Below are 27,653 nucleotides of genomic sequence, written 5' to 3'. Positions count from 1 at the left end.
TTTGAGAATATGAAGGGGTAAATAGTCACTTTTGTCCTTGAATGTCTAATTCGCTGACAAATGTGTCCCTCAAAGATGAAAATATAAAATTTAGTTCCCGAAAGTGTAAAAAGTGCGACAAATATATCTAGTCGTTAACTTTTGTCCGTCATAGTTAATACAATAATCAATATTCAAATAAGTGAAATATGAGATATATTTATCTTTTAGGATAATTTGGAAAAATTTGTAATGATTGGTACACTATTACAATATTTTATTTTGGTAAAATGGTACAACGTTTATTTTGGGTAATTTCTATTATGACAGATAAATTATGGTTGAAATAAAATAAAATTTTGGGTTTAACAAATTAGTCTAATAGAAACATATTGATATTTAGGTTCAATAATAAATTACTGAGATTTTCGTCTAATAATGATAACTTATTAACATGTTTGGTCCAATGGAATGTACTAATATTTAGGTCCAACAAAAATACTGACATTTTCCTCTAATAAAAAAATATTGATATTTTCATCCAATAAAAAATTACTGATATTTGCATCCAAAAAATGTATCTTACTAACATTTTTGTCTAATCTAGTCAGTATGACCATGTTGACAATCATTTCAGTAACAAATTCGTCATTCTATGCCAGGTAGGTTATTTTATTAATGATGATGGGCGAAAGTTAACGATCAAATATATTTGTCGCAATTTTTACACTTTCGGGGACTAAATTTTGTATTTTCATCTTTCAGAGACATATTTGTCAGTGAATTAGACATTTAGGAATAAAAGTGACTATTTATCCTAAAACATAATAATGATTTGTTCATGCCTTAACTCATGAAAAATTATAATATTATGCATAAATATGTAGAAAAAACCATGATTAACAAGCAAAAAGAAATGGATAAATAAAATTTATATGTAGGAAAAAAAATCATTATCATTTGTCAGAGCATATAAGAAACCAACTTAGACATTACAACATGATAATAGAATCATTACAAGAAAATATGTCTTTAATGTCACCAATTTAACATCGATTTTATAAAAATTAGAGAGTCGCCCGTGCCGATGCACGGGCTAATACTAATCTTTGAGTATTGATAAATATAAATTATTACTACATGTATACAGTTTTATAATTTTGTTAATTGGAATGATAATAATGTTGAAGTATCGGTAGAAAAAAACATTAAATACAGTAAGAATATGAAACTAACCTCATCTAATTGTAGATAGTTTCAGATGGTATTGTAGTGATTATCATTAGTAACATGTTGTAGTCAACGAGAGGTTGCACAATTAACAAAAATAAATATATTGATTGCATATATAGATAAGATTACTGAACATTTAAAAATCCCAAATAGAACGTTGCTAATATATACAATACTAACCTGAAAAGGAGTAAATTGATGTGAAAATGCTTGAGTGGCTGTGACCTAATAACTAATTTGGCAGCATTTCCGTCGTTTTTGTTCCCCTACAACATAAAGAAATAAAGCTATTATATCAAATTATTTTGAGATTTGATCATAATCAAATTGCAAAAGAGTGTGCATGTTGAAAGTTGTATAAGTACTGGTAAAGTTAAATATGTAGTGTATTGTAATTCTCTGATTATAAATTGATATGTTGAAAATGAAGTCAATCAATAATGTTGTAGGTAGGAAACATAGGATGTGTTATTGTATAGTTTGATAGAAAATGAATTTGATTAATGATAATGCATATGTAACAATAAGAATTTGGGAAACATTAATATTGTATGATGGGAGTGCCCAACTTGATTTTTATCTTGTGAATTAATGTTGATATTCTTCAGCATTAATATTGTTGAATGAGAATTAATGTTGTAGAAGTTGGGTGAAGATTTTGATATTCTTCAACATTAATATACATTAGAAGCTAGTAAAGAAAAAAAGAAGGGTCACTTTGCATTCCCTCGTGTTTTTATTTTCCCACCAAGTGTATGATTAGACATCTTTGTGAATGAGGCTAAGACTTCTATCAATGCTATAATAATTTCGTACGTACTCTTCATCATTTGTGTTGACAGTTTTTCTATGAAAGCTACAGTCATTTGGAACCTACTCCTCATTAATTGTGTTGTGCGATTTGACAAAAGACAAATACATAATATTTGATATATTTTATTGAATTTGTGATTGGTTGAAATCTTATCTATATATGCAATCAATACATTCATTTGGAACCTACTTGGGATTTTTAAATGTTCACTAATCTTATCTATATATGAATCAATACATTCATTTTTGTTAATTGTGCAATCTTTTATTCACTGCAACAACGTGTTACTAACGATAATCACAACAGTACCATTCAAAACTATTTACAATAGAATGAGGTTAGTTTCAAATTCATACTATATTTAATGTTTTTTTTTCTACCAATAGTTTAACATTATTATCATCCTAATAAACAAAATTACAAAACTGTATACATCTAGGAATAATTTACATTTATCAATACTCAAATATTAGTATTAGTCTGTGCATCGGCACGGATGACTCTCTAGTATGGTGAAATATTTGTATCTCTAGCCTCGTTATTTCACAAAAAGATATTTCAATTTATTAGTCTTATCTTGTTTTTGTTAAAAAAAGTATTATTAAAAAACTTTTTGATTTGAAAATACAAAGTCTTATAAACATTGTTTATAGCAAAATCTTCTTATGTATTAGTTGTACAACTTTTTGGATAACATTTATATATGTAGTAACCATTGACATGGTGGTTTTTAGAATAGAATAAAATTAACATTAAATATGCAGTAAAAAAAATTAAATGTAATGTATAATAATTCAATAAATTCACCATCAATACATATGTTTTAATTGTATACATGGACTGCTCCTTAAGTGAACTATATGCCTTTTAGAGTCCCCAAAATTTATAATTCATATATATAATTACATGACTTTTAGATTCCCGATAATTATCTTGTTGAAATATGCAGTTATTGGGCATTGAGAATTGTCCTTTCAAGTCACGTCAAATCTATTAATTAGATGAGTCATACTTTCAAAGCAGTAAATGTCTTATAAATTAAAGAATAGTCAATTAAATGTCTAGTTTGACTTTTTTATTGACTGATGAGAAAAAAAAAACAGTTAATTAGTCATGCTTTAAATGTATACATGAAGGTTATTTGAATAAAATATAATTAACATTAAATATGAATTAAATTTTTTTAAATGTAATGTACAATAATTCAATAAATTCACCATCAATAATCATGCTTTAAATGTATACATGGACTGCCCTTGTAATCTAACAACGTAATAATCATTTTTGATAACTATAATAATTGCATGACTTTTAGATTACCCATAATTTATTTAATTATGTTATTATTATACTTATTATTTATTATATGTATAAATGCATGACTTTTAGGGTGTCGCTCATTTACTTGATGTAACTACTATACATGGTGGTTATTAGAATAAAATATAATTAACATTAAATATGCATTAAGAAAATTTAAATGTAATGTACAATAATTCAATAAATTCACCATCAATAATTTGCTTTAAATGTATACATAGACTGCCCTTGTAATCTAAGAATGTAATAATCATTTCCGATAATTATCATAATTGCATGGCTTTTAGACTATCTATAATTTATTTAATCATATTCTTATTATACTGATTATTTATTATTTTTATTATTTATTATATGTATAAATGCATGACTTTTAGATGGCTGATCATTTACTTGATGTAACTACTCAGTCGTAAATGAGCATTGACAAACTGCTCCTGAAGTGAATTATATGCCTTTTAGAGTCCCCATAATTCATATGTATAATTACATGGCTTTTAGATTCCCGATAATTATCTTGTTGAAATATGCAGCAGTTATTGGGCATTGGATATTGTCTTTTCAAGTCATGTCTAATCTAATAATTAGATATGAGTGATATCTTTAGAGCAGTAAATCTCTTATAAATTAAAGAATAGCCAATTAAATGTCTAGTTTGACTTTTTTATTGGCGGATGAGAAAAAAAATAGTTAATTAGTCATGCTTTAAATATATACATGGAGGTTAATTGAATAGAAATATAATCAAAATTAATTATGAATTAAATTTTTTTAAATGTAATGTACGATAATTCAACAAATGCATCATCAATAATTATGATTTAAATGTATACATGGACGACCCTTGTAATCTAAGAACGTAATAATCATTCCCGATAACTATCATAATTGCATGGCTTTTAGACTAGCCATAATTTATGTTGGACTGTGACCTAAATCCATAAGGAAGTTTATTCTGTTATTTTTTTTTCTGTTTTGTCCTCTGCCTATATAAGGCAAGGATGCCTTGTATTTTAAAAGGGATAAGCTTCCATTTGTATATTGCAACCATAATAATAAAAGCTTTATGTTTTCCCTCCCGTGGATGTAGCCTTTCTCAAGGTGAACCACCTAATTTTGTGTGTGTGTTCTTTCTCATCTCTTTCTCTTTCAATTCTGCTGCAATTTGTGTGTATGACATAACTTTTTGCATCTGTTGTTGCTGTTCTTGCTTGTTCTTCATCACTTCCTTAACAATTTATTTAATCATGTTCTTATTATACAAATTATTTATTATATGTATAAATGCATGACTTGTAGACTACCGCTTGTTTACTTGATGTAACTACTATACCTGGTTGTTATTTAGAATAGAATATAATTAACATTAAATATGCATTAAAAAATTAAATGTAATGTACAATAATTCAATAAATTCACCATCAATAATCATGCTTTAAATGTATACATGAACTGTCCTTGTAGTCTAACAACTTAATAATCATTTCCGATAACTATAATAATTGCATGACTTTTAGACTACCGATAATTTATTTAATTATGTTATTATTATACTTATTATTTATTATATGTTTAAATGCATGACTTTTAGATTGTCGCTCATTTACTTGATGTAACTACTATACATGGTGGTTATTAGAATAGAATATAATTAACATTAAATATGCATTAACATTTTTTTAATGTAATGTACGATAATTCAACAAATGCAGCATCAATAATTATGATTTAAATGTATACATGGACTGCCCTTGTAATGTAAGAACGTAATAATCATTCCCGATAACTATCATAATTGCATGGCTTTTAGACTACCCACAATTTATTTAATCATGTTCTTATTATACTAATTATTTATTATTTATTATATGTATAAATGCATGGTTTTTAGACTACCGGTCAATTACTTGATGTAACTACTCAATCGTAAATGGACATTGGGAAACTGCTCCTGAAGTGATGTCTAATCTAATATAATTAACATTAAATATTCATTAATTCATTAATTATTTTAAAAATTTAATCTAACAATCTAATAATAATTCCCGATAACTATAATCATTGCATGGCTTTTAGACTCCGTAGACATTCTTATACATTTATTATCATTATTATTATTATTATTGGGTATTAGGAAACAACTATTCAAGTCAAGTCGTTTTAATGATTACATATCTTTCAATATCTAAAGTAATATCTAATATCCACTAATATAATAACCTAATAGCAACAGTAGAGAAAAAAGTTAATATAAAATAATAATAATAGTGGTAGAGTGTTGGAGTACCTACTTGCTTAGGAATCGAGCTTAGCCATCGATGAACATACTTAGTTATATGCCTCAAGTTTTTCATCCTCCTTTGATGACCAATGACGCTTCAAAGTTTTTGCTTATTGAAACAAAATTTGATAGTTAATCAATTATCAGGTACTATCTATGATAAGTAACTTATAATTTGGTATAATCTTGGCATACTCATATGTATGATTGACAATTCATAAATTAGTATAAAGTGTCTCTATTCCATACAACTACATTGTTCACTTTCAAATTTAAAATCACATGTTCCTAAATTTATTTGACATACGTAACTATAATGTCACTTTATGCTGAGCATTTTAGTCCTAACAAAATAACACAATAACTACTTCTACACAAACTGAATACTAAAAAACACTTAATGTCAAATTGCAAATAAAATCAACACCACCACTACTCAAATTTTCCCCTCATAATAGACTCAGTTGAGCACCAACAACATTGAGAAAGAGTAATTGCAAGTAGCAGTATGTTTTTAATTAGTTTAGAAAGCTATAAATCATGTAAGAAGTTTAGAGTACACTAATAATTTTATTTTTCTTAAATCAAACAAAAGACACATTATCAATATTTTTTGACCTTTTTTGTATCATACAATATGTGCAGATTTTTAATCATAAAAAAAGAGGGATGAGAATGGACACTTACCCACGGCTTCTTGCTGCTTGTAGAAAACATCTTGATTCCTTAAATGAAAAACATCAAGAAATCCATTATACCCCAAAAAACAAAAATGAAGAAAATTAAAAATAAATATGAAATAGTTGTAACAAATCTGCAATGCATGAGAGATATCCTATATCGACATATCTGTGAGGAAGGAACTTGAGAATAGTGTAAAATTTTTTTTACAGAGAAATAAGAAACCCACCAAAAATAACTTACCCACACCTCCCAATCGTTTCGATTCCTATATCAACATATATGTGAGGAAGGAACTTGAGAATAATGTAATTTTTTTACATAGAAATAAGAAACCCACCAAAAGCAACTTACCCACACCTCCCAACCGTTTCGATTCCTAAAATACAAAACTCAAAAATTAAAATCGTAGTGACAAAGGGGAAGGGACGTGGGACGAAGTAGGAGAAACGATAGAGGAGGGAATCTCTTCTTTCCCCTTCCAAGAAAATGAAGCACTACTCTGGGTTGGTGGTGACTTCTTTCACCTTGGAAGCACTTCATTCTCTCTTCTTTCCCTGAGAAAAAACATTTTTTCCAGCATAAACGTATCGGAAACACATATAAAATAAAATTTATATAAGGGAATCATACAACTCTGAGGTAGAAAAAAGGCAGAAAATAAAAATCGCAATAAACAAAAGGCGTATGCAGATAGGTATAGATAGAAAATGAACCTTCTTCTTGTTCAGCTCGTTCCTTCTTTCGTCACCTTCCTTCTTCCTGCCAAAAACAAAAGGCGTATGCAGATAGGGTTAGTGGACACAATAGGGAAATGAAATAGGAATATAGAGAGGATGGGAATCAAAATGGATTAGTGTTCAGAGTTGGAAATATGAATGACACTCTAACCCCACAACCCTTCGGTTACAGAAGCGGATTGGAAATGCAAACATCTTGGGGACAGAATAAACGCATCGGTAAGTGCAACACATTAATTACAAAATGACAAAAATAAATATATAAACGCATTAGTAAGTGCAACACATTAATTACAAAATGACAAAAAGAAATATAGACTGACAGTGGCATTTTTGGGCGGGAATTGGAATGCAGGAAATGGCGACACATAAGCAAAAAGGTCCAGGTCAGCAACGTCAGGGCCTTGTTTGTATAATAGTAGTTGATTGATGTTAAAAAAATATGGTGACATAATTATAAATAAGTTGAGTTCGTCAACATCAATTTTTGCATGCACTATTAACATCGACTTTTATAAAAATAGATGTTGTTTGAGCAATTGCTAACATTGGTTTTTAAAACCTAATGTTGTGTGTATATGTTAACATTGGTTTTTATAAAAATCGATGTTGTTTGATCAATTGTCAACAATGATTTTTATAAAAACAAATGTTGTCTTTTTCCCAACAAGCATGTGTTTCTCCACCATTCTCCGAACCAGTTCTCCAAGACCTATCACACTCTGTCGGTGTATTTGTTGACCTCTTATGTCGGTGAACGCGTGGGCCTCTTTTGTTAGAGCATGTGACATTCTCTTGTGCTAGTTCTGGTGAGTGCTCCTTACACTTTGCTCTTTTCTCTGGTGCTTTTCATTTCTTTAGGGTTTGATTCCCAATTGTTCTTTAGGGTAACTGGTTCCAAATCAAATGTGAATCATTTATTGAAAACGTAGAACTTGGCTTTGACCTTTGGTTCAAGTTTATACTCGAATTCAATATTTTTACAAGGGAGACATTTGTTTGGTGCCTATGTGGTCCCCTGAATATTTGGCTTCTTTTTTCTTGGTGGTGAAGCACGCGTCGTCATTGTTGTCAAAATTCTTCGGTGAAGAGGATGAGATAAAGGAATTAGCAGTTCCTTCTCGTATTCTCCAACCAAATTTGTAGGTTCTTCGTGGAAGAGGGATCAAAGTCCAGTGTTAGTGTTTCATGGTCTTGTTTCTTCTAGTAGTAGTGGTAGAAGTTTCATGGGTTCTTTGACCCCTATTAGAAGCTTCAGGGGTGGGACCAGTGGTTTGCTTGATGGGTTTGTGAGGAATGCGTTGAGGTCTTCATGTTTGGACTTTGACTTAGACGTTGGTGATTCTTTTGCTATGTTTGATGAGTTGACCTTTAATTTGGAGGATAATTTCGTGGATGGTGGGTTTCACTTTGAGCCTTATGCTAAAAAATTGCTTACTGGGGCGTAAATGAGGGACAAGATCTTTTATGAGGAGTTTGTTATTGAGTCCTTTTGTGAAGTTGAGAAAGCACACAAAGGGCAGGTAGATGGAATTATGAAACTAACCTTATTTTGTGCGTGTTTGTTCTGGATTTGGAAGGTCAAAGGTGTGATCTTGATGTGTGTATTTTGTTTTTTTATAGATGCGGGCTAGTACGGATCCTTACTTGCAGCATTGTTTGGAGACTGTTGTGTTGCTGGCTTTGATTGGTGCCAATTCCACTATTGTGGTGGTGGGACTCTTGCATGACTTGCTCGATGATGTTTTTCTGACTTATGATTATATAGTTGGGATGTTTGGTGTTGATGTTGCTGATTTGGTTGAAGGGGTGAGGAACTTTTTCTGTTGTTGGTTGATTAATGTGTTTGGTTAAAGATATTGGAAATTGATGCTTGTGATTTTCACTTTAATGATTAACATTTGAATGAGCCTTCGAATATTGAAGTTATTAACTGAAATTTACACTTCAGATCTAGTGTTAGATGTTATGGGCAAGTGTAATTTGGCTGCTGGAACTTTTTAAAGTTTAATGAGCATTGACCTTGGAGAAAATATAGTTGTGTATGTGTGCACGTGTGTGTCGTTAAATGTTTTGGATGAGTTTAGATGTACAAAATAGTTTTGATTGACTTGCTTGGGTTCAATTCACCATAATGGTCTTAATTCGTAATGTACTGTTCAGAGGTCAGCAAGTGTAGCGATTCATTCAAGTAATATAAAATGGTAAGACCGAGTATCGTATCCTCAGGGAATTTGTTTCACTCAGACATTGTACAGTCTGCAAACATTTGTATGGATTAAAAGTAAAGTAAAAATCAAGTTGGATTCTGGACTAAAATCTATTTGAGCATAAACTAAATATCTAAATTATGAAGGTGAAAACTATCAAGTAAAAAGTGTTGGGTTGTTTTACTGAATTTCTCTTGATGTTAATATGTATTTTTCTCTATTTAACTTATCTTAGTATTCTTATGCTGAGAAACGACTTAAACCAAGATTCCTCTAGTGAATGAGCCTAACTCTCTTTAAACTTCATCCTTGATCCCTCAACAAACTTAGTCTAAAAGAGTTGCATTAAGCCTACAACATAAAATGGACTAGATCACTGTACTCCATTCCTAGACATACAGATTTTTAGCTTGCTCTACCAAGTTCTAAGGCTTTAAAGCATTTCCCAATGCTAAAAATCCTAACTATACATACAAATGGGTGATCAAGCCACAAGCATGTAAAATAAGCATAGATAGAAGCAATGAACACATAGAAATAAAATTAAATAGATAGTTAAAGAATGTTACATCAAGGTTTTTTAGCAGAACTCCCCAACAAATAGGCTTAGCCTTCCATTACAAGCAATGCAATCTCACAATACAAGGAAGAAATAGCTTTGAGTGAGGGAAAATGGCAAAAGATGGTGGAGGATGTCTCCTTCAACCTCTAAACCCTAAACTTCACTCCTTCTAACCTAAGCTCTATATACTGCTCTCTTTCTATCTTGTGTTCTTCAAAATATGCGTTATCTCCCAAAACTCTATTTATTTCTGCCAACTTCAGTGTTTTAAAGGCCCTTGGACCTTTCGGCTTCCGAAGGCTTGCTTAGCGAGACTGGCTCGCTAAGCGAGAGTAAGTGAATTTTGGCTTAGCGAGACTGGGCGTATTGAGCGCGAGAAGAGACAACGTCCTCGCTGGGCAGGCTGGCTGCGCGTTGGGTGAGCACATCTCTAACTTATTCTCTTCTAGGGTTTCCCAATCCGCTAAGCGAGCTGTATGCCTCGCTAAGCGGATGCCACTCGCTGAGTGGATCTGCCTCGCTGAGCGAGTTATTAGCTACTTGAACGTTTTCTTCTTTGGCCTAAAACAAAGTTGGATTCAACATTAATTCACAAAATTGGAGTATCTACTCTATAATACTCTATAAAATCACACTAAACAAAAAAATATGTACAATTCCTACAAAAAGAACCATAAATTGGAGGTAAAATGTTATTTCCTTGCAAATATTCGTCATCAAACTAACTCATGAATAGAAACTAACATGTACAAAGCAGTTTTGTTGATGTAGTTAGGATGTTGTCTTATAAGTGACATCATAATAATAACTTGATAAGTAATAAGCTTATCCTTTGCATAGATGTAATTTGGAGTGAGAGTTTTTTTTTTCTTTTCTTGTTAAAGAATAACCACAGTAGCCTATGGTTGCTATGTTAAATTGAAAAATGCAAGAAAATGATGTCGGGTTATATATGATTTGTTGTTTGGGTTATTGTTATGCCTCTAATGGCAATTGTATCATGGTTACCTGGATTTCAATCAATGCAAACTAGGATTATCTTTAATGAAGCTTTCAATAAGGGTCTCCAGATATCTTAAATAGTTAAGATGGTAATTGGAGCTAACTTTCAGATCATGTTCTTTATATTATGCATAGACCATCAATTGAATATGAAGACTTCATGATATTTGTCATTGCTAAGTAATTAATTACACTGAAGCTGAATTTTACCAAGTAAACTACAATTTACCATGGTGTGTAGAGATTAGGAAGTTGCTCCTTGAAACAGTTCGCTAATGAGTTAAGCCATGCATTCATAATATAATATGCATGTGCAGGTCTCATCTAAAACCGAAGGGCTATTATGCCTAGTTGTTGAGAGATGCATTTATGTATTTTCCTAGGTAGTAGTATCAACTTGATAATGGATCAGTAAAAGTTACCCGTTTCTTATACAAGGTTGAGGATCACTAATGGATTCAAAGCTCGTTAAATTGCCATGGCAAATGGATGCCTACAATTAAATCCATGTATGTACATATCAAAAGCAAAATAGTTGTTACGTAATTTCCACACAATTTTCGTTAAAGCCTTTATTGTAACTCTTTAAATGTTGATGAATCACACATTTATTGTTTTAACAAGGTCAATGTTTTATTTAAGGTGTGAAAAAGGTCATCCAAATTTTCTCTTTGCTAATTGCTATATAGTATTTTTTTTCTAGCATGCTGCAAATATTTGTGAAATAAGTTGGATAAAAATATGCACTTGCCTTATATATTACCTAAAGCTATGAATGTTAATATGCAAAGCTCAGATATATTAGTATCTCTATCATTCTTATACCATTGCCTTATTAATCATATTTTTGTTCTTGGTATTTTTTTTATTTCTAATTAAAAAAATTGGTATTTATTATCATGTTATTCAATGTGAAAACGTAAAGGTTTAGCTTTCTCTCAGTGACACCGGTGGCTCAAATTTTGGTATTTATTTTAGGTTATTCCCATTGACATAATCTATCAAGAAAGAAGTCTCTGATTATTACCTTGTAATTTTCTTGCTACACTGGTTGTGAATCTCTAGTTTAGTACTAAAGGATTGTCAAATGTTTTGCCTGTGTTTGTCATTGACAATTGACTTGTTGTGCATCTTGTTCATATGTAGTGCAACCTACTCTAACCAAACATGACATTGCCACTGAATCAATGTTATTTTAGGCTTAACATTGTTCATCAACATGCACCTTTTGTTGTAGGTTATTCATCTTATGTTTGCTTTTTCTTCATCTTCCTTTCCCGCATTAAGTGGTTTTTGGAAGTTGTTGTCTTGTCTCTAAATTGAGAACAATTTTTTTTTGTTCGAGGTTCTACAACCTTGATGTTTATTGTTATTAACCTATAGAAGCAATGACAATACTAATTCAATAGATTTGTGTTGTAATTTATATTTACTTAGCTTTCTATAAGAGTTTTAATGTTTTATTATCTCTTGTGCAACATTATTTTACTTAATTTTTTCTTTTAAGATACTTTTTTTATTATGATATTTATTTATATAATGTACTTTTCAATCAATGTAAAACTTTGTTGTTAACAGAACATAAATGAAAGTGCAAGGGCAATCCTATCATGCATGATGCTAACCATTGAAGTATACCACATCGGTTGGTCTAAAACCAATGTTAAGTGTGTTATACTATATTGGTTTTGGTTAAAACTGATGTTATAAAGACACATTCGAGATTGATTTTGGCCAAAATCAGTGTGATATAACACATTCAACATCGATTTTGCTAAAAAATGTTGTATACGATTTTTAACATTGATTTTTTTTAGAATCGATGTAAAAACATTTTAGAATACACAATTTTGACCATATTTCAACATCGGTTTCAGCTAGAAATGATATAGATAATGATTTTCAATATCAATTTTAAAATCAAATGTTGAAAAATGTCTACTTTCAACGACGACAATTTCAACATTGATTATAAAATTATTAACTCGTTGGCAAGTGTACCAAATTGTCACAAGTAGTAAGTGTCGAACCCACGTGGACTTTGTTTGTATTTAGATTAATGCAAACTCAATTTAAAAGCAATAGATAAAGAATTTAAAATAAAGATAAGAAAATATAGTAGATAAGATAAAGATTTAAATATCAAAATAGAAGGAAAAAAATAAAAGATTTAAATTAAAAGATTTAAAGATAAGAAAAGTAAAAGATAAGAGAAAATAAAAGATTAAGATAAAGATAAGAAAAGACAAGATAAGAAAAATAAAAGATAAAAATAGAAGATAAAAGAAATAAAATCAGAACGTGATAATGTTGGGACCTGACCTACCTTGTTTGCCTAAGATGTATGAGTTTATGATTTTTCTTTATCAATTTAGGTGAAACTTCGTAAGAAAATATCTCAAGAAATATATGAAAATCAAATGAGTTCTCAACGAGAGAATAAATGTTTTACAATCAACCACAAGTTTCATATTGGATACAGTACTCATATTGGCAATTATGGTCAATAATTATTCTATCAACTGCCATCTACTTTAGAGATACCATCTGACACATTTTTTTAAAGTACAATAAGAAATAACGCTTTCTTTTTTTTTAATTTCATTGTAATGTAAATAGGAAAGAATAATACCAAATTCATTAAAAAATTCAGGAGAAGCAAAAAAATGCAAGGTCGTTTGCCTTCTTGGCTAGTCAAACATGGACGAATTCATAGATCATTGGGTTTCGATTACCAAGGAATCAAGACTTTACAAATAAAGCCCGAGGATTGGCATTCCATTGCTATCATTTTATATACATCTGTTCAATTACTTGTCCCTGATTCCTCACGATGACAAACCTATTTTATTTATCTATCTTTCAAATTCTTTTACAAAGACTCAACAAATAAAATGCATGCAGGATAAATTTTAGATGTTTGCAAGAATGCATGGGCATAAAATAATCATTCTATGTCTAGCAATGACTTTCCTGTGAAATCCTTTCTTTTTGTTCTGTTAGAAGTTATCATCTTCCAAGAGTCTAACCCCTAAAACCAATGCATGCATACCTTCTTTAAATCTTATTTAGAAGTTACCCTCTCCCGAGCGTCTAACCCTAAAAGAATATAAAGATGAATAATGCAAGATAAAAGCAGTAAAGACAATGGTATAGAAAACACCTGTTTGCATTGATAAATATGAAGTGTACAATATATCTTTTGGCTTTTAGACCCCTAATTTGGGGTTTAACCACTCATAGCCATTGAGGGCTTTAGAATGGATGAAGTATAAGAAATTATGGGATAAGAGGGGTGAAAGAAAGAAAATGAGTAAATGAAACCCCTATTAGAGGAGATTTCCATGATGTTCCCCTAAGGGATAGACCCAACGTGTGGGTTGTCTATTCTGGCTTCTTGGTCGATGCTGAAAATCTTTCTTATCCATATTTTTGATATTTTTTCGATCTTTTTTTTCTTTTAATTCATCCTTTTTATATCTGCAAGTCATAAATAACAAAAATATCAATTCTTATCATTTAAGTCAAAGATAACTACTAAATAAATATTTTTAAAGATATTTTTAATATATTTTTATTATCAAAATAACTCATATTTAGCCGTTATAAAAAATTGATGTTGAAACTCCTCTAAAATTGATGTTAAAGTCCTTTTATATAGTAATAAATTCTTGTGGTTTTAAATGATAGTACAAACATTGTGGAAAACATGCAAAAGTTGGAAAAATCTAATACGTGCCAATGTAAAATAGATTAAATATGTGTTGAAGTGTATGATGTATCTAATATATTATGGCAAAGATAATATTAAGTGTTGTTGAGTACGTGTAAAGACTATGTTTTCATTTTTACCCTTGCTATTTTTTTAATAAAATATAAAAGAACAAAGAAGAAAAGACTAATTAGTTGGTAAATGTCTCCAAGAAAGAAAAATAAGCCATTAGCAAGCTTTTAACAATTTTACCACAAAAACGCAAGGAGGGCCGTGTACCAAGAGAAATGTCCTAACTAAATATCAAATGTGGTCGAAGATTTTAGTGGGAAAAAATACATGCAAGAAACATGGATAAATAATATACATATTAAGAAAAAATATGATTAGCACGAAAAAATGGAGTAGATACATGCAAATGTCCTACTCTCAATTAGCCACGAAAAATGGATCTACAATAAAACATACTTCCTAAGAGTTTTTTTTTATACCTCAAATAAAATCTACGAAAATGAAGCCAAAGCATATATACACACAACAATATACATAGAAGAAGAAATTTGCAAGAAAAAAATGAATTAGTTGTTATTTATTTAGAAAAAGTATTTGAGTGATAATCACCAGATTGAGAAGAAATGTGAAGAAGGAAAATGAATTTTTCAGAGGCACAAATAGCTCATAGTAAGAACTAGTTAGAAAGAAATGAAACGGGCACCACCGTCTTTGCACGTTAATGGTTAACAAGATAGATTAATGTGATTTTTTAATGGATTAAAAAAATGCTATTATGAAGTATATTCTTTAACGTGCCCAGACAACATAATTCTGGTTGTGGTTAAAAAGTTAGTTCGTAAACATTAAATAAAATAGACAATGAATTATTAAATGAATAAAGTGAAGTGTTATAAAATAAAATAGATGAATAGTGGTAGAAAAACATGGAAAACTAAAATGATCAATAATTACTAAAATAAGAGTAAATTATACATATATTTTTATACTTTTGTAAAACTACATAAATTTTCCTTACTTTTTTTCTTTTACTCTAGCGCTGATCTTTTAATTGTTTAAAAAATATAAATTGATACCCCTTCATGCATTACATCATTATGTGCTCTAAGAGGGTTATTTTAAATGTTTAAAGAAAAAAAGTAAAAAATTATGTAATTTTATAATACTAAAATCATTAGTCTGTATTTGATCTTACCTTCCAGCATTAATTATGAGTTCAAATTTAGTTTTGGTTTCACGTTGAAAAAAGATTTAAAATTAATTTTGAATTTAAATTTGATTATGAATTGAACAATTTTAAATAATTTTTTATTAGATCAAAAGATTTATACTAAATTTTACTCCTCATTTAATTTTATAATAATAATATCCAACCATAAACATAATTTCAAAATTAATTTTAATCATAATTAATTTTACAAAATCACTTCTATTTAAAATCAACACTTATCTAATCACACAAATAATTCAAAGGCTTAGTTGCTATTTCTACCTCTAATTTTTAAGAAAATTACAAATTTTATCTAAATCATTTATTTATTATTAAGCTTAAAAGTTAGGGATAAAATTTGGAAAAAAAATTAAAAACAAAAGTTATAATAAAAAAAGTTGATAAAATATGTCAAATTAATTTATTAAGAATAAAATTTAAAAAAATGAAATGAAAAATATAGTTAAGTCGGTAAAGGGATAGTAAACTTTTATTTATGCATAGCAAAGAGAGGTCAGAAAGGAAGCGTGGCTTTATCATATCATAATAGGTGAGCAGCCGAGATCTGTTGCCGGTGGCATCAAGGAAAGTAAGAGTTTAGAGTTTGAACTCTGTTTATCCAATGCACAAAGCGTAGATCTCTGTGTTATAATGGAATACAGGAAAATCAAAGACGAGGTCAGTCTTTTTTCGCATATTTCTTCAATTAATAGTACGATTTTGATGCATTGTTGTTGTAGGATGAAGTTAGGGATGCGGGCGTTGAGGACGTTGGAAAATCATTTTTGCTGTCAGGTACTGGTATCGCTATCGCTCCTCCAGGCTGGATAATGGATAGTTGTGTTGTGTTAATGTAACATCTGTTTCGTGTCTCTTCCAGTCCCAGATAACGATTTGACTTCCGAGGGAGAAACCAAAATTGACAGCCACAGGGAGAAAGTAAAGTGGAAGCGCAAGTATGACAACAATTCACATATAATAAGTGAAATACTTACTTGTTTGATTTCTTAATTATTATCCCTGTTGCCTGTTGGTATAGGTCAGTTGTTACACTTGCATTGACTGTTCTTACTAGTTCGCAAGGCATTCTAATCGTTTGGTCCAAGAGAGCTGGCAAGTATGAGTATAGTGTCACTACTGCTAACTTTATGGTGAGATATATCACATCCTCATATCCTATACGCTCATTCTGTTATTTCTACTTTTATTATCTTTCATAACTTCAAACCTAAACCTGCTTTCTTACCCTTTTGGTTATAGGTGGAGACTTTAAAATGTGCTATATCCCTTGTGGCCTTGGGAAGAATATGGAAAAAAGACGGTGTCAATGAGGACAACAGGTGATGCCATTTTTTGTTTTGTTTAGATTTCTTAAATACTACTATGTCCGCAATAATGAGGAGCTGCAAGTCAGGGAATATATTAACATTTTAACAGTGCATTTTACCTTTATTTATGGTTGTGAACATCTTTAATCCGATCTTTTTGACAGTTTTGGAACTGGACTAATTTGACTGTTAATTGCATTTGTAAACTCTTGGGCTTCCTTATTCCCTGAAGAAATAACCTGTGTATGGCTAATTCATAGGAAGAAAGTAGTTGTTTACTTTGTGAATCTGATTGAAAATTTAATACTTCATCCTATACTACTAAGCACAGTTGCACTTGGTAATCAAAACATTTGGTTATATGGTCTTACAAGGTAACTTATAAAACCAAAAACTGTCTTAATGGGATTTTGAACTGTATTCCGCATGACTACTCCACCACTATATTTTGATATTTTAATTTTGAAAAACAGACAAACATTCCTTTTTTTTTCTTGGAAGGCGACAAACATTCCTTTATATGGTGTTTATTTTATGTGTGTTGGGGGGAGGGTCTGAACTGTGTTCTTTTGGTGGAGAGGAGTTCACAAGGCTAGAACCTATATTGTTAATTGTGTTGAGTAGGCCAATGGGTTCACTTAATTTTCCCGGTGGTGTTTATGTATTTGCAACTTCATCTTTTTTATTGAAGCTTTACTTTTTCCCCTTGTTGGTGGTTTTTTAATCTGGGTTTACAACAACTCACGCACATTGCTCAACCAATTGAGCTAGACCCCCTTGTTGGTGTTTTATATAGAATGAATTTAAATAACTTGATAACTTGATGTCTATTGTTCCTTGGACATAGGTTGACTACAACCTTGGATGAAGTTATAGTGTATCCTATTCCTGCAGCACTTTACCTTGTCAAAAATTTGCTTCAGGTTGGTGATGGATGGTTGTTTGTTATGGTGGCAATGGGATTGTTCTACAACTTATTGCAACAAATATGTTAATGCGTTCTGAATCTGATTGTATTTACTTTTCAATTTATGGCAGTATTACATCTTTGCATATGTAGATGCTCCAGGCTATCAAATATTAAAGAACTTTAATATTATCAGTACGGGTGTCCTATACAGAATTATACTTAAGAAAAGGTAAGTCTTTTGTTCTCTCTTCTTAAATGCAAAAACAAAAAATTGTCAATTCTCCTTTCGTCATGAGAGCTGTAGTGAAGGATCAATGCAAGTCGGGTCCTCTGTATGCAAAACTTTTATGTGGACAAAAACGAGCAGGAAAAGCTCCTTCCTTTCGTCCTACTTTCACTTGCTTTATAGCTCATTCTATTATGAAATGTTGTATGAACATAATTAACTGCTATTATTCTTTATTTTGGATATTTAATCATTTTAAGCTTAATGACTGAGAAATGTTATTTAGTTGGACTCATTACATCACTGAAATTCATGGTTTGCTGCTTGGCATCGTGTTCTTGTTACATTTCAGGTTAAGTGAGATTCAGTGGGCTGCTTTTGTTCTACTCGCTGCTGGGTGCACTACAGCCCAGTTGAATTCAAAGTAAGAATAATTTAAGGCTGACATGTGGCCATCACTTGTGTATTTGTATGTTCCCATGACTGTTGTATAGATGTTCTCTAGTAATAAACATGTTAATGAAATTTTTATGTATAGATGTAACAAACAAATGAACCATTAATGATAGGTTAGTAATTTAGCAAGTGTGACTGCTGAAAAATGTGTGATATTACAGTAACTTCTCCTTGCTTGTATCATACATAAATAGTAGGGATATACCTGCAATCTACACCCAAAAAGTATTGCAGAAGTTTTACATTTTATTGATAATTTTTTTAATATTTCTCTGGAAAAATTTGTATTGTGTTTTCAGTTCTGATCGTGTTCTTCAAACTCCCTTTCAAGGTTGGGTGATGGCAATTGTGAGTTGTTGACGCTTGTGGTGCTTTCACATTAGGAATATAAAGTAATATAAGCTGAATTTTTGGCTTGAAACTGAGCATGATGAACTTTTCCTTTTTAGGTCATGGCTCTCTTGAGTGGTTTTGCAGGAGTATATACTGAGGTAATTTTAGTTTGGAGCAGTTACATTAATCCCCTTGAGGTTTCATGAAATGACACTCCACTGCAATCTACAGCCAAAATTATACTCTGTTCTGTTGATTACTATTGACTGATGGAATATGCTGCTTAAAAATTGTTTTACATTCAAACGCTTTTTGTATTAAGTTCAAATTATTTAATCAGTCTATCTGAATTTATTAATGCTTGAGCTAAATTTGATTAATCATTGGAGATGTGCCAGTCTGCTTAAAATAAGGTTTATGCACTCTATTACTATAGCATTGAGTAAGATGTGTTAGCCATCAATTGTGGCTTAGTAGTTTTCTTAATTTTTGGCAGGCTATTATAAAAAAGCGTCCTTCACGGAACATAAATGTTCAGAACTTCTGGTTATATGTCTTCGGCATGTGTTTCAATGCTGTTGCAATGTTGGTTCAAGATTTTGATGCGGTGATGAACAAGTAATTCGATCTCTTCTTTCAGATTTTGACTTTGCAGTTTGTTTTGATCTTTGTTCTCTATTTTCTTGTGTTCATATGTGAAGAAAATATTCTCATCAAATGGGATAACTGATATGGCCACAAATTAGGATTATTGTATGTAAATCTTGAATTATTTATTTTATCTTGTTAATTTATCTTTTCCCATCTTAATAAGATTTGATATCAGAATCCTGATTTCAGATCAGATCTTTATTATATTCTTTAGGATAATTATTTGTTAGGATTCTCTTTATTTTTATTTAATCAATTAGGATAATTGTTAGTTATGATCCTATCAACTAGGATTCTCTTTATTTTTATTTTATCATATTTAATTGTTAGGGATATTTTTGTAGCCTATTTAAATGGCAGACTTGATTGAAATTCAATCAAGGAGAAATATTCAGAAAAACTTGTGTTAGTTTAGGAGGGGCTTGGTCAAGGACGAGTCAGCTTCTCTCTCACTAAAAAGTGTTAGTTTAGGAGGGGCTCAGTCAAGGATGAGCCTGCTTCTTTCTTTCACTATAGGTCGAAAGAAGTCTTTTGTGTCTAGGCCTGTGACTCGTTCCTACGCTAATGTTCATAACAATAACACATAATATATGTTGTTTGATCATTTAAGTCAGTGCCAAGTATTATAAACAAGCATGTTTATTGCCATTGTAGTTATAAAGCCTAAATTGTCACGTCAGTAATATATGCCTTATGTCTTTATTCAGGGGATTCTTCCATGGATATTCATTCATTACAGTTCTCATGATTTTCAACCATGCACTCAGGTAAATGACTAGCTTTATAAAATTTATTGAGGGCTGGAAGTTTTTCCCTAAATTTATTGAGGACTACCTACTTAACATTGTTTACCTCTTTCTCTACTTTGTTAAGGTTTTTAACCCAACTGGTACAATTTGTATGTGGGTTCAGAATATGTTTCTTGATTTTATTCATTTTGGGTTTTACTTGTCTTCTTGTAATCTTTCCTTAAAACTTCAAAGGATAGAAGTATGGTGCTCATTTTGGATTTTATTCACTTCAATGAAAAGAAACTCAATATGATTCTAACAAATGATTAAATTGTGGGAAATAAAGAGGAATTGAGATTTGATCGAGAGTGAAGAACTGGAGGAACTGATGAAAATTCAAATTCTCAAAGAAGAAAACCAAGTGGAGGTAGAGTAGAGTAGTGTGTCAGAGAAGAAATAGAACAACAGTATAGATAATTTTTTTTTTTCATTTTATGGTAGATAGCTAGGAGGGCCAAAGATTTTTGTTTAACAATATAAATACACTTTAAAAGCTTGGGGGTGACCATGGCCCTTGTGGGTCACCCCCTCCCTCCACCACTAGTTGTTGGGATGCAGTCTATTGAGATCCAACATCGACTATAGATATGGCAAAAGTAGAGCTTATACAGGCTCGGACAATTCTCACCACATGAGCTAGCTTTTGAGGTTGAATTAGGCTTTAGAGCAAATTCAAGACAGCAGGGGAATTTGTTATGCTGAGTTGACAAATCAGTTGGGAGTAGAGTGGGAATATAAGGAGGAGGAGTGGGTGCGAGGCATGCTGGGGTAATTTTTTTATTTTGGCCAGAAAATAGCTTTCTCCCAGCAGTCCATTCTCTGGTTGCATCCCTGTATGAGCTTAGGCTCAGTTCTTTTGAATTGGCCAAGAGTCGTACACTGGCTTCTGTTCTTGGTGTTCTATTATTCAACCATTTCCCCTCCTTTGCTTGGATGCTTCTTCTGTTTCTTCCTGAAATGAAAGGTTACTTGAGATGTGGACTGTGGAGTATGAGTGACAAAAAGATGAAACAACTTTTGATGGTTGATGAAACTGTGAATAAGCAAATCTCGGGAAGGTTCATGTGCCAATTGCATGAAACAGGCTTTATTTCAACTTTATCTTTGGTGATTTCTATTTTCAACTGTTGTCATTTTTAAGCTATTTTCCTTTAACTCATCAAGTCCTCTCTCTTTCTGTGTTTCTGTTTCTATCTCTTTTACTACACAAAAAATGTGAATCTCTTTTCAAGTGAATACTAGCAGAAATTTTTATTATTTTATTGTTTTACAGTTTTGATTTTCTTGTTAATGTAATGTGTTTACGTGGTTGTTTCTTTTTGCAGTGGAATTGCTGTATCAATGGTAATGAAGTATGCTGACAACATTGTGAAAGTAAGACTTGGGTTTATGACTGTGTTATGATACTTCTACCATTTAGTTGCATTAATAGAATTTGAAACTTTCATGAGTTTAATTAAGATTATGGGTTTTGTTTTTATAATTGGAATTGTTCATATGATTAAACATGCTAAATCTACAATAACTTTTTAGTATTTGTTTGTTCATATGATACACTTTTTGTTGTATGTATCTGGATTTTATGGTCACACATACTGAATATAAATATAAAATTATGCAAAAAATTGTGGGGTTAGAGTTATGTGCCCTTGCGGGTATCTCTTGTTGGGTAGAGTGTATGATATTGTTACTTTGCTGTAGACCCCCACTATTCTTTACGGACAAAACTTTAGTGATGCTCGTTAGATGTTTGCTCTCTGGTTCTACAGTTAAATGAAGAATATATTAAAATTTCTACCATCACTTTACTCTGTCCGATATGATTTTATTTCTTTTCTTATCATCATACTTGAGAAAGGAGAAACGATTTCTGAATTGCATGAGGAAATCCTGTGTTTGAGTATATATAATGTGATTTACAATCTCTGATTTCAGGGAACTAGGAAAATAAATCAGAAAATATACATATCAAATCCGAATTATTAACAGCAAAATACAGCCCCTAAATAAGAGATATTTATCCTGAATACAAGATGCTCTCTAACAATTATTTTTATATCTTCTGTGTTGAAATCTCACATGGATTATACATATGGCCAAAATAGAGATAATAAATGTTTGGACAATCCTCATCTCATGAGCTAACTTTCGGGATTGAATTAGGCCTGATTGAAATTCAAGATGTTATCAAAACTTCTTATAGATCTGATATTGGGCAACCCTCAGGCCTCACTTGTCCAAAAATATACTTGGCCTGCGACTTTCCTAGTACAATCTCCCTAGCTTCATTTTCCAATGGCAATATAAAAAAAATAAGAATCAGGCCTCACTTGGACAATCTTCATCTCATAAACTAACTTTTGGGTTGAGTTAAGCCTAACTCAATTCTGCTGCCCCAGCATCTTCTGTCAGAAGTTCGTCTTCTAATTCTACAATTGTTTGTAACAAAAATAACATGCTTATATTAGAAGCCTTCAACAATTTGTTTCTTTATCCACGTGAGTATTGCGGTTGAAAATAAAACATCTAATCAGGGATCTTAAAAACTTGCTGGATTAGTGTAAGAGAGAAAAACATGGAGCTATAAACTGTGGCCATCTTTTCCTTTTCTCTCTAACTTTTGCTTGCTTTGAAAGCATCTTTATTGGAGTTTTGGGCTCTCTCATTTCTCCTATGACCTATCTATCTCTATACTATTTGATCACATTCTCTATTCAGAAAGATTTTATAAAACAAAATTAATATTAATTATTAATGGGATACAATCGGAGGTTAGATGAGTTGGAAATCTGAACACATTATCATATATTGATTGTAGAATTTGAGCTCGCTTAATGAACTGCACACAAGTTTTATTCTGTATCTAGTGTTTAGAAGTAGAGCTGCATTATGATGATTGATGAATGCTTTCATCAAATGTGATCTATATGTGTGCTTCTGTTTTTCTTAGTTTATTCAAACGTTACAGCACTCTTACAGCCTTACTAGCTCAAGCAAAAACCTTTGAAGTGGATTTCAAATTTGTGATTAACTTTCCAATTGACGCAGGTGTATTCTACTTCAGTTGCAATGCTTCTTACGGCAGTTGTTTCTGTGTTCCTTTTTGGCTTCCATCTCTCCCTTGCCTTCTTCCTGGGCACAGTGTAAGTTGCTGCTTATTATATCATGAATGTGCTTGCCATGTCCTATATTGTATTTTTCTTTCCATGACCCAAGTAGTGCACATACATGAATACATCATACTATACCAGCAACTGAAATTAAAATGTTGATTTTTTTTAGTACTTTTATGGCTTTGGCTCTTAATGATAACTTGTGTTAAATTTTGAAATGCTTCATTTTGATGTGCATGCCTTGGGGCAATAGCTTTTAATGCTTCATTTTGTAGTCTCTCGTAAATTGCTTTATACCCATTTTTTTTCTTGAATAAAAGTTTGTTAAATTATGTTTACAGTGTTGTCTCTGTTGCAATTTATCTGCACTCTGCTGGGAAGATACAAAGATAACTATGGCTTCTGTCTTCTGTTTTTCCTATACTGGATTTTTTTATTCATTGTTGTTTAGCCTTGAGCAAACGAATACATATTAGTTCACTGTAATAGTGTGTGTATCTCAACATTCAACAAGGATAGAACCAGGCTTAGGTTCGATTGTCTACATTATGCTTCTTGATGCGTGAGATGTAAATTCGACTAGAAGCTCTTGTTGTAGTTAAGGATGTTGCCCTGACCTAGCAATTGAATCACCTTCCCACGCCCCATCCTAAATTTTTTAAGTTCTAAAAAGGGGGCAAAACCTATAGTTTAAGCGATGTGACTTTGTTGATCGAACCTTTGCAAATTTGAGAGGTTCTTGTGCATGTGAACTGATTTCAAAGTGAGGGCCGAGGACAATGCTTTTTATGAAGTGAGTACTTTGCCGCGTAAGAAATATTATACGAGAAATGCTTTTTTCAAGGGATAAGAGAAATGTTTTTTTCAAGGGATAAGAGAAATGTTAGTAATATCCTTTTTGACATATTCTTTTGAATACACGCTCAACTATTGACTAAATTTTTGGAAATCAATTTTCTTAAGAGTCATTTGTTATTCACCGAGTATTTTTTATGATTTTGTAATTTTTAACAAATTTTAATTAAGAATTATTTATCTTAGAAAGAGTGTGTTAATACTCAATGTTATATTTAGTAGTGTTCCTGGAGTAGATTATATTAAATAATTACTAATTTGGTTCCTAAATTATTTAACACAACTTGATTTGGTTTCTAAATTTTTAAATGCTCTAATCAAGTTTTTTAATTTTAAAAATGTCTTAGGTAATTTTTGGCCAATTAAATTAAGGTTAGGAAATGAGGAAGGACAATTTTCCTTTACAAATTGTGGTAGTTAACGACTGTCACTACATTTTTTTTTCTTTTTCCTTTTTCTCCTCTTTCAACTCCACAATTTTGTATCATTCTTCTCCTCTATTGCCTCTTTAGAAACCCTATGATCTCCACCTTTGTGAACTAGTCCCCTTCAACACCATTGTCATTCACGTCGTCCTCATCCATGGTAACAACATGGGTTGTGGTAGTTTTACAGTGGCCAAGGAAAGGTTGCACATTTTTTGTTCAAATATGAAGAGAGTGTTATGTGTTTTTTTGTTCAAATCTAAAGGGAGGATGATAGCAACACCAACATACCTGCAAGAGAGGACATCATAAAGGCCCAAGTTAGCAGCAGGCCCAAGAGACACACCAGCACATTTCAAAGACTACATGTAATAGGCATTTAGCAAATTCCAGAATAGCTAGTGTGTTTGTTAGCTACAAGACAAAGTTTGTTAGTAATGGAATAGTGGTTAGTAGTGCGGTAATGGAGCACAAATTCGATTATCAGTAAATTGATGTTGTGCTTGTAAAATTTTGCAGCCTATATAATCATGAGAATATCAGTAAATATTTTAGTAAACTTATCTTTGTTAGGAGGCTACCTTGACCTCGAATTCAAGGCATTTTTGAAGCTTTTATTCCTCTACTCATATCATTTTGGTCCGACCTACTATGGCTGAGCATGGAACTCGAAAAACAACGATCGTCCACCATGAGTCCTTTGCGGATCAACACTTTGACCTCTCCTCAAAAGTTGCCCTGCTTCTCGACCGTTTTAATCACGAACCCTCGGTACCACCTCCTCAACCAGTACCAACATTGTCGCATCCTCACATCAAATTAGAGGAGGAACACATCACACTAGTGTCCTTTTACCTTGACGGACCTGCCCTCAGCTGGTTCCAATGGTCCTATTGAAATGGCTTCATCACCACCTGGTCAGGATTCTTGCAGGCACTGGAGACACAATTGGCGCCGACGTACTATGACGACCCCAAAGGTGCTCTATTTAAGTTGACGCAACGCGAAGTCCTCCTTAGCTGCTTCATCTTCGGCTTGTCACTGGAAATTCGTCGCGAAGTCCTCACCCTGCAGCCCATCTCCCTCCCGCAGGCCACCGCCCTAGCCAAACTCCAGGAGGACAAAATCCAGGATAGACGCCGAGTTTTCAAACCACCCCACCCAAACCCAAACCCACCCCACCCACTCCTTCCCCTACCTAATCCCCGACAACCCTTCGTCCATCGCACCCCCGAAGAAATGGCTCTTCGCCGTGAAAAGGGGCTCTGCTATAATTGTGATGAAAAATGGAATTCATCACACCGATGCCACGGCTGTATCCTCCTCCTCATCGCCGACACCAAGGAAACCCAAACAACAACAACCCACCTCACGGACCCTGACCTTACCGATCCTCCTGACCCCGACAACCCCACCCCTACGATCAGCTTGCATGCCTCTTCGGGTATCTCGGCACCAGCCACCTTTCGTATATATGGCTTCATCGGCCCGAATCGCCTCACCGTCCTCATCGACAGTGGCAGCACCCACAACTTCATCCAACCATGGGTGGCCAAATACCTGTCCCTACCCCTACACGATACCCCCCTGTTACGCATCATGGTGGGCAACAGCTCCATCCTGAAATGCCATCAACGTTCTGACGCCATTTCCTTATCCCTCCAAAACCACGCGTTCTCATTCACTCTTCACTTATTACCAATTAGCGGTGCTGACGTTGTTTTGGGCGTGGTCTGGCTTAAACAATTGGGCCCGGTGGTTATTGATTACACCACCTTGTCTATGAAGTTCCACCATTTGGGCTTACCGGCCGAGCTTCGCACGGATGTCCCGGTTGGGCCGTTACCTACATCACCTAAACATCTTTGACGCCTGATCCACACTGGATCCACGTCGTCCTTGTTCCACCTCGCCATTCATCCCATTTCTTCCTTCACCCTTACCCCTAAAACACCACACCCCATCCCAGAAATCCAACACCTACTTACCAAATATGACGCTATCTTCCTCAACCCGTCTTCCCTACCACCACCTCGCCAAATCGTCCACCATATCTCACTTCAACCAAACTCCAACCTCGTGAATGTCAGACCGTACCACTACCTCTACTCTCAAAAGGTCGAAATAGAAAAGTAAATTGCAGAGCTTCTGAAGTCTGACATGATCTGAGTTAGCCACAACTTATGAATATTGTGTCATGTTGTTCAGCTTGTGCAACGCACCCTCGATCTTTCAAGCTACCATGAACTCGGTGCTTCAACCATTTTTGCGTCAATTCGTCACGGTGTTTTTTGATGATATCCTTATCTTCAGTGACTCCCTACCAGGACACATTAAACACCTCAACGCAGTGCTCAATTCTTTGTTGTAGAGCAAATTTTATTTAAAGCGCTCCAATTGCTATTTTCCCGAGAGACACTTGGAATACTTGGGTCACGTCATTTTCGGTGACGGTACTGCACCAGAGCAATCCAAAATAGTAGCCATGGTGACTTGGTCGACACCAACATCCGCCAAGGACATTCAGGCCTTCTTGGGGGTCACCAGCTTCTACCAACGTTTCATAAAGAGCTACGCCTCCTTGGCTACCCCTTTCACAGCTCTCCTGTGCCATGACCAATTCAAATTGTCCCCTGAATCCCAGCTAGCCTTTGACGCATTGAAGTCCGCTATGACACAAGCACCAGTATTGATCCCACCTGATTTCTCACAAGCTTTTGAGATTGAGATTGACGCATCCGGCACAACCATAGGCATAGTGTTGATGCAACAGGACAGACCTATCGCTTTCTTCAGTAAGCAGTTCACT

The 27,653-nt window shown here is 32.8% G+C and overlaps 1 protein-coding gene across 1 annotated transcript; it reads left to right on the top strand.

The window, feature by feature from the left end:
* The first annotated feature begins 16,256 nt into the window (after window positions 1–16,256).
* Window positions 16,257–24,262, top strand: LOC114385347 (CMP-sialic acid transporter 4-like). Its single transcript, XM_028345387.1, has 15 exons — window positions 16,257–16,434; window positions 16,497–16,551; window positions 16,637–16,712; window positions 16,796–16,907; window positions 17,017–17,096; window positions 17,932–18,007; window positions 18,123–18,223; window positions 18,573–18,644; window positions 18,976–19,024; window positions 19,126–19,167; window positions 19,506–19,627; window positions 20,368–20,427; window positions 21,777–21,825; window positions 23,500–23,594; window positions 23,906–24,262. Exons 1-15 carry the CDS (start codon window positions 16,408–16,410, stop codon window positions 23,955–23,957), a joined length of 1,068 nt encoding a protein of 355 aa, XP_028201188.1. The 5' UTR covers window positions 16,257–16,407; the 3' UTR covers window positions 23,958–24,262.
* The last annotated feature ends 3,391 nt before the right edge of the window (window positions 24,263–27,653 follow it).

Source organism: Glycine soja, chromosome 14, assembly GCF_004193775.1.
Source record: "Glycine soja cultivar W05 chromosome 14, ASM419377v2, whole genome shotgun sequence".
In the NCBI taxonomy this organism is placed as follows: domain Eukaryota; kingdom Viridiplantae; phylum Streptophyta; class Magnoliopsida; order Fabales; family Fabaceae; genus Glycine; species Glycine soja.
This window is presented reverse-complemented; position numbering and strand designations above follow the sequence as displayed.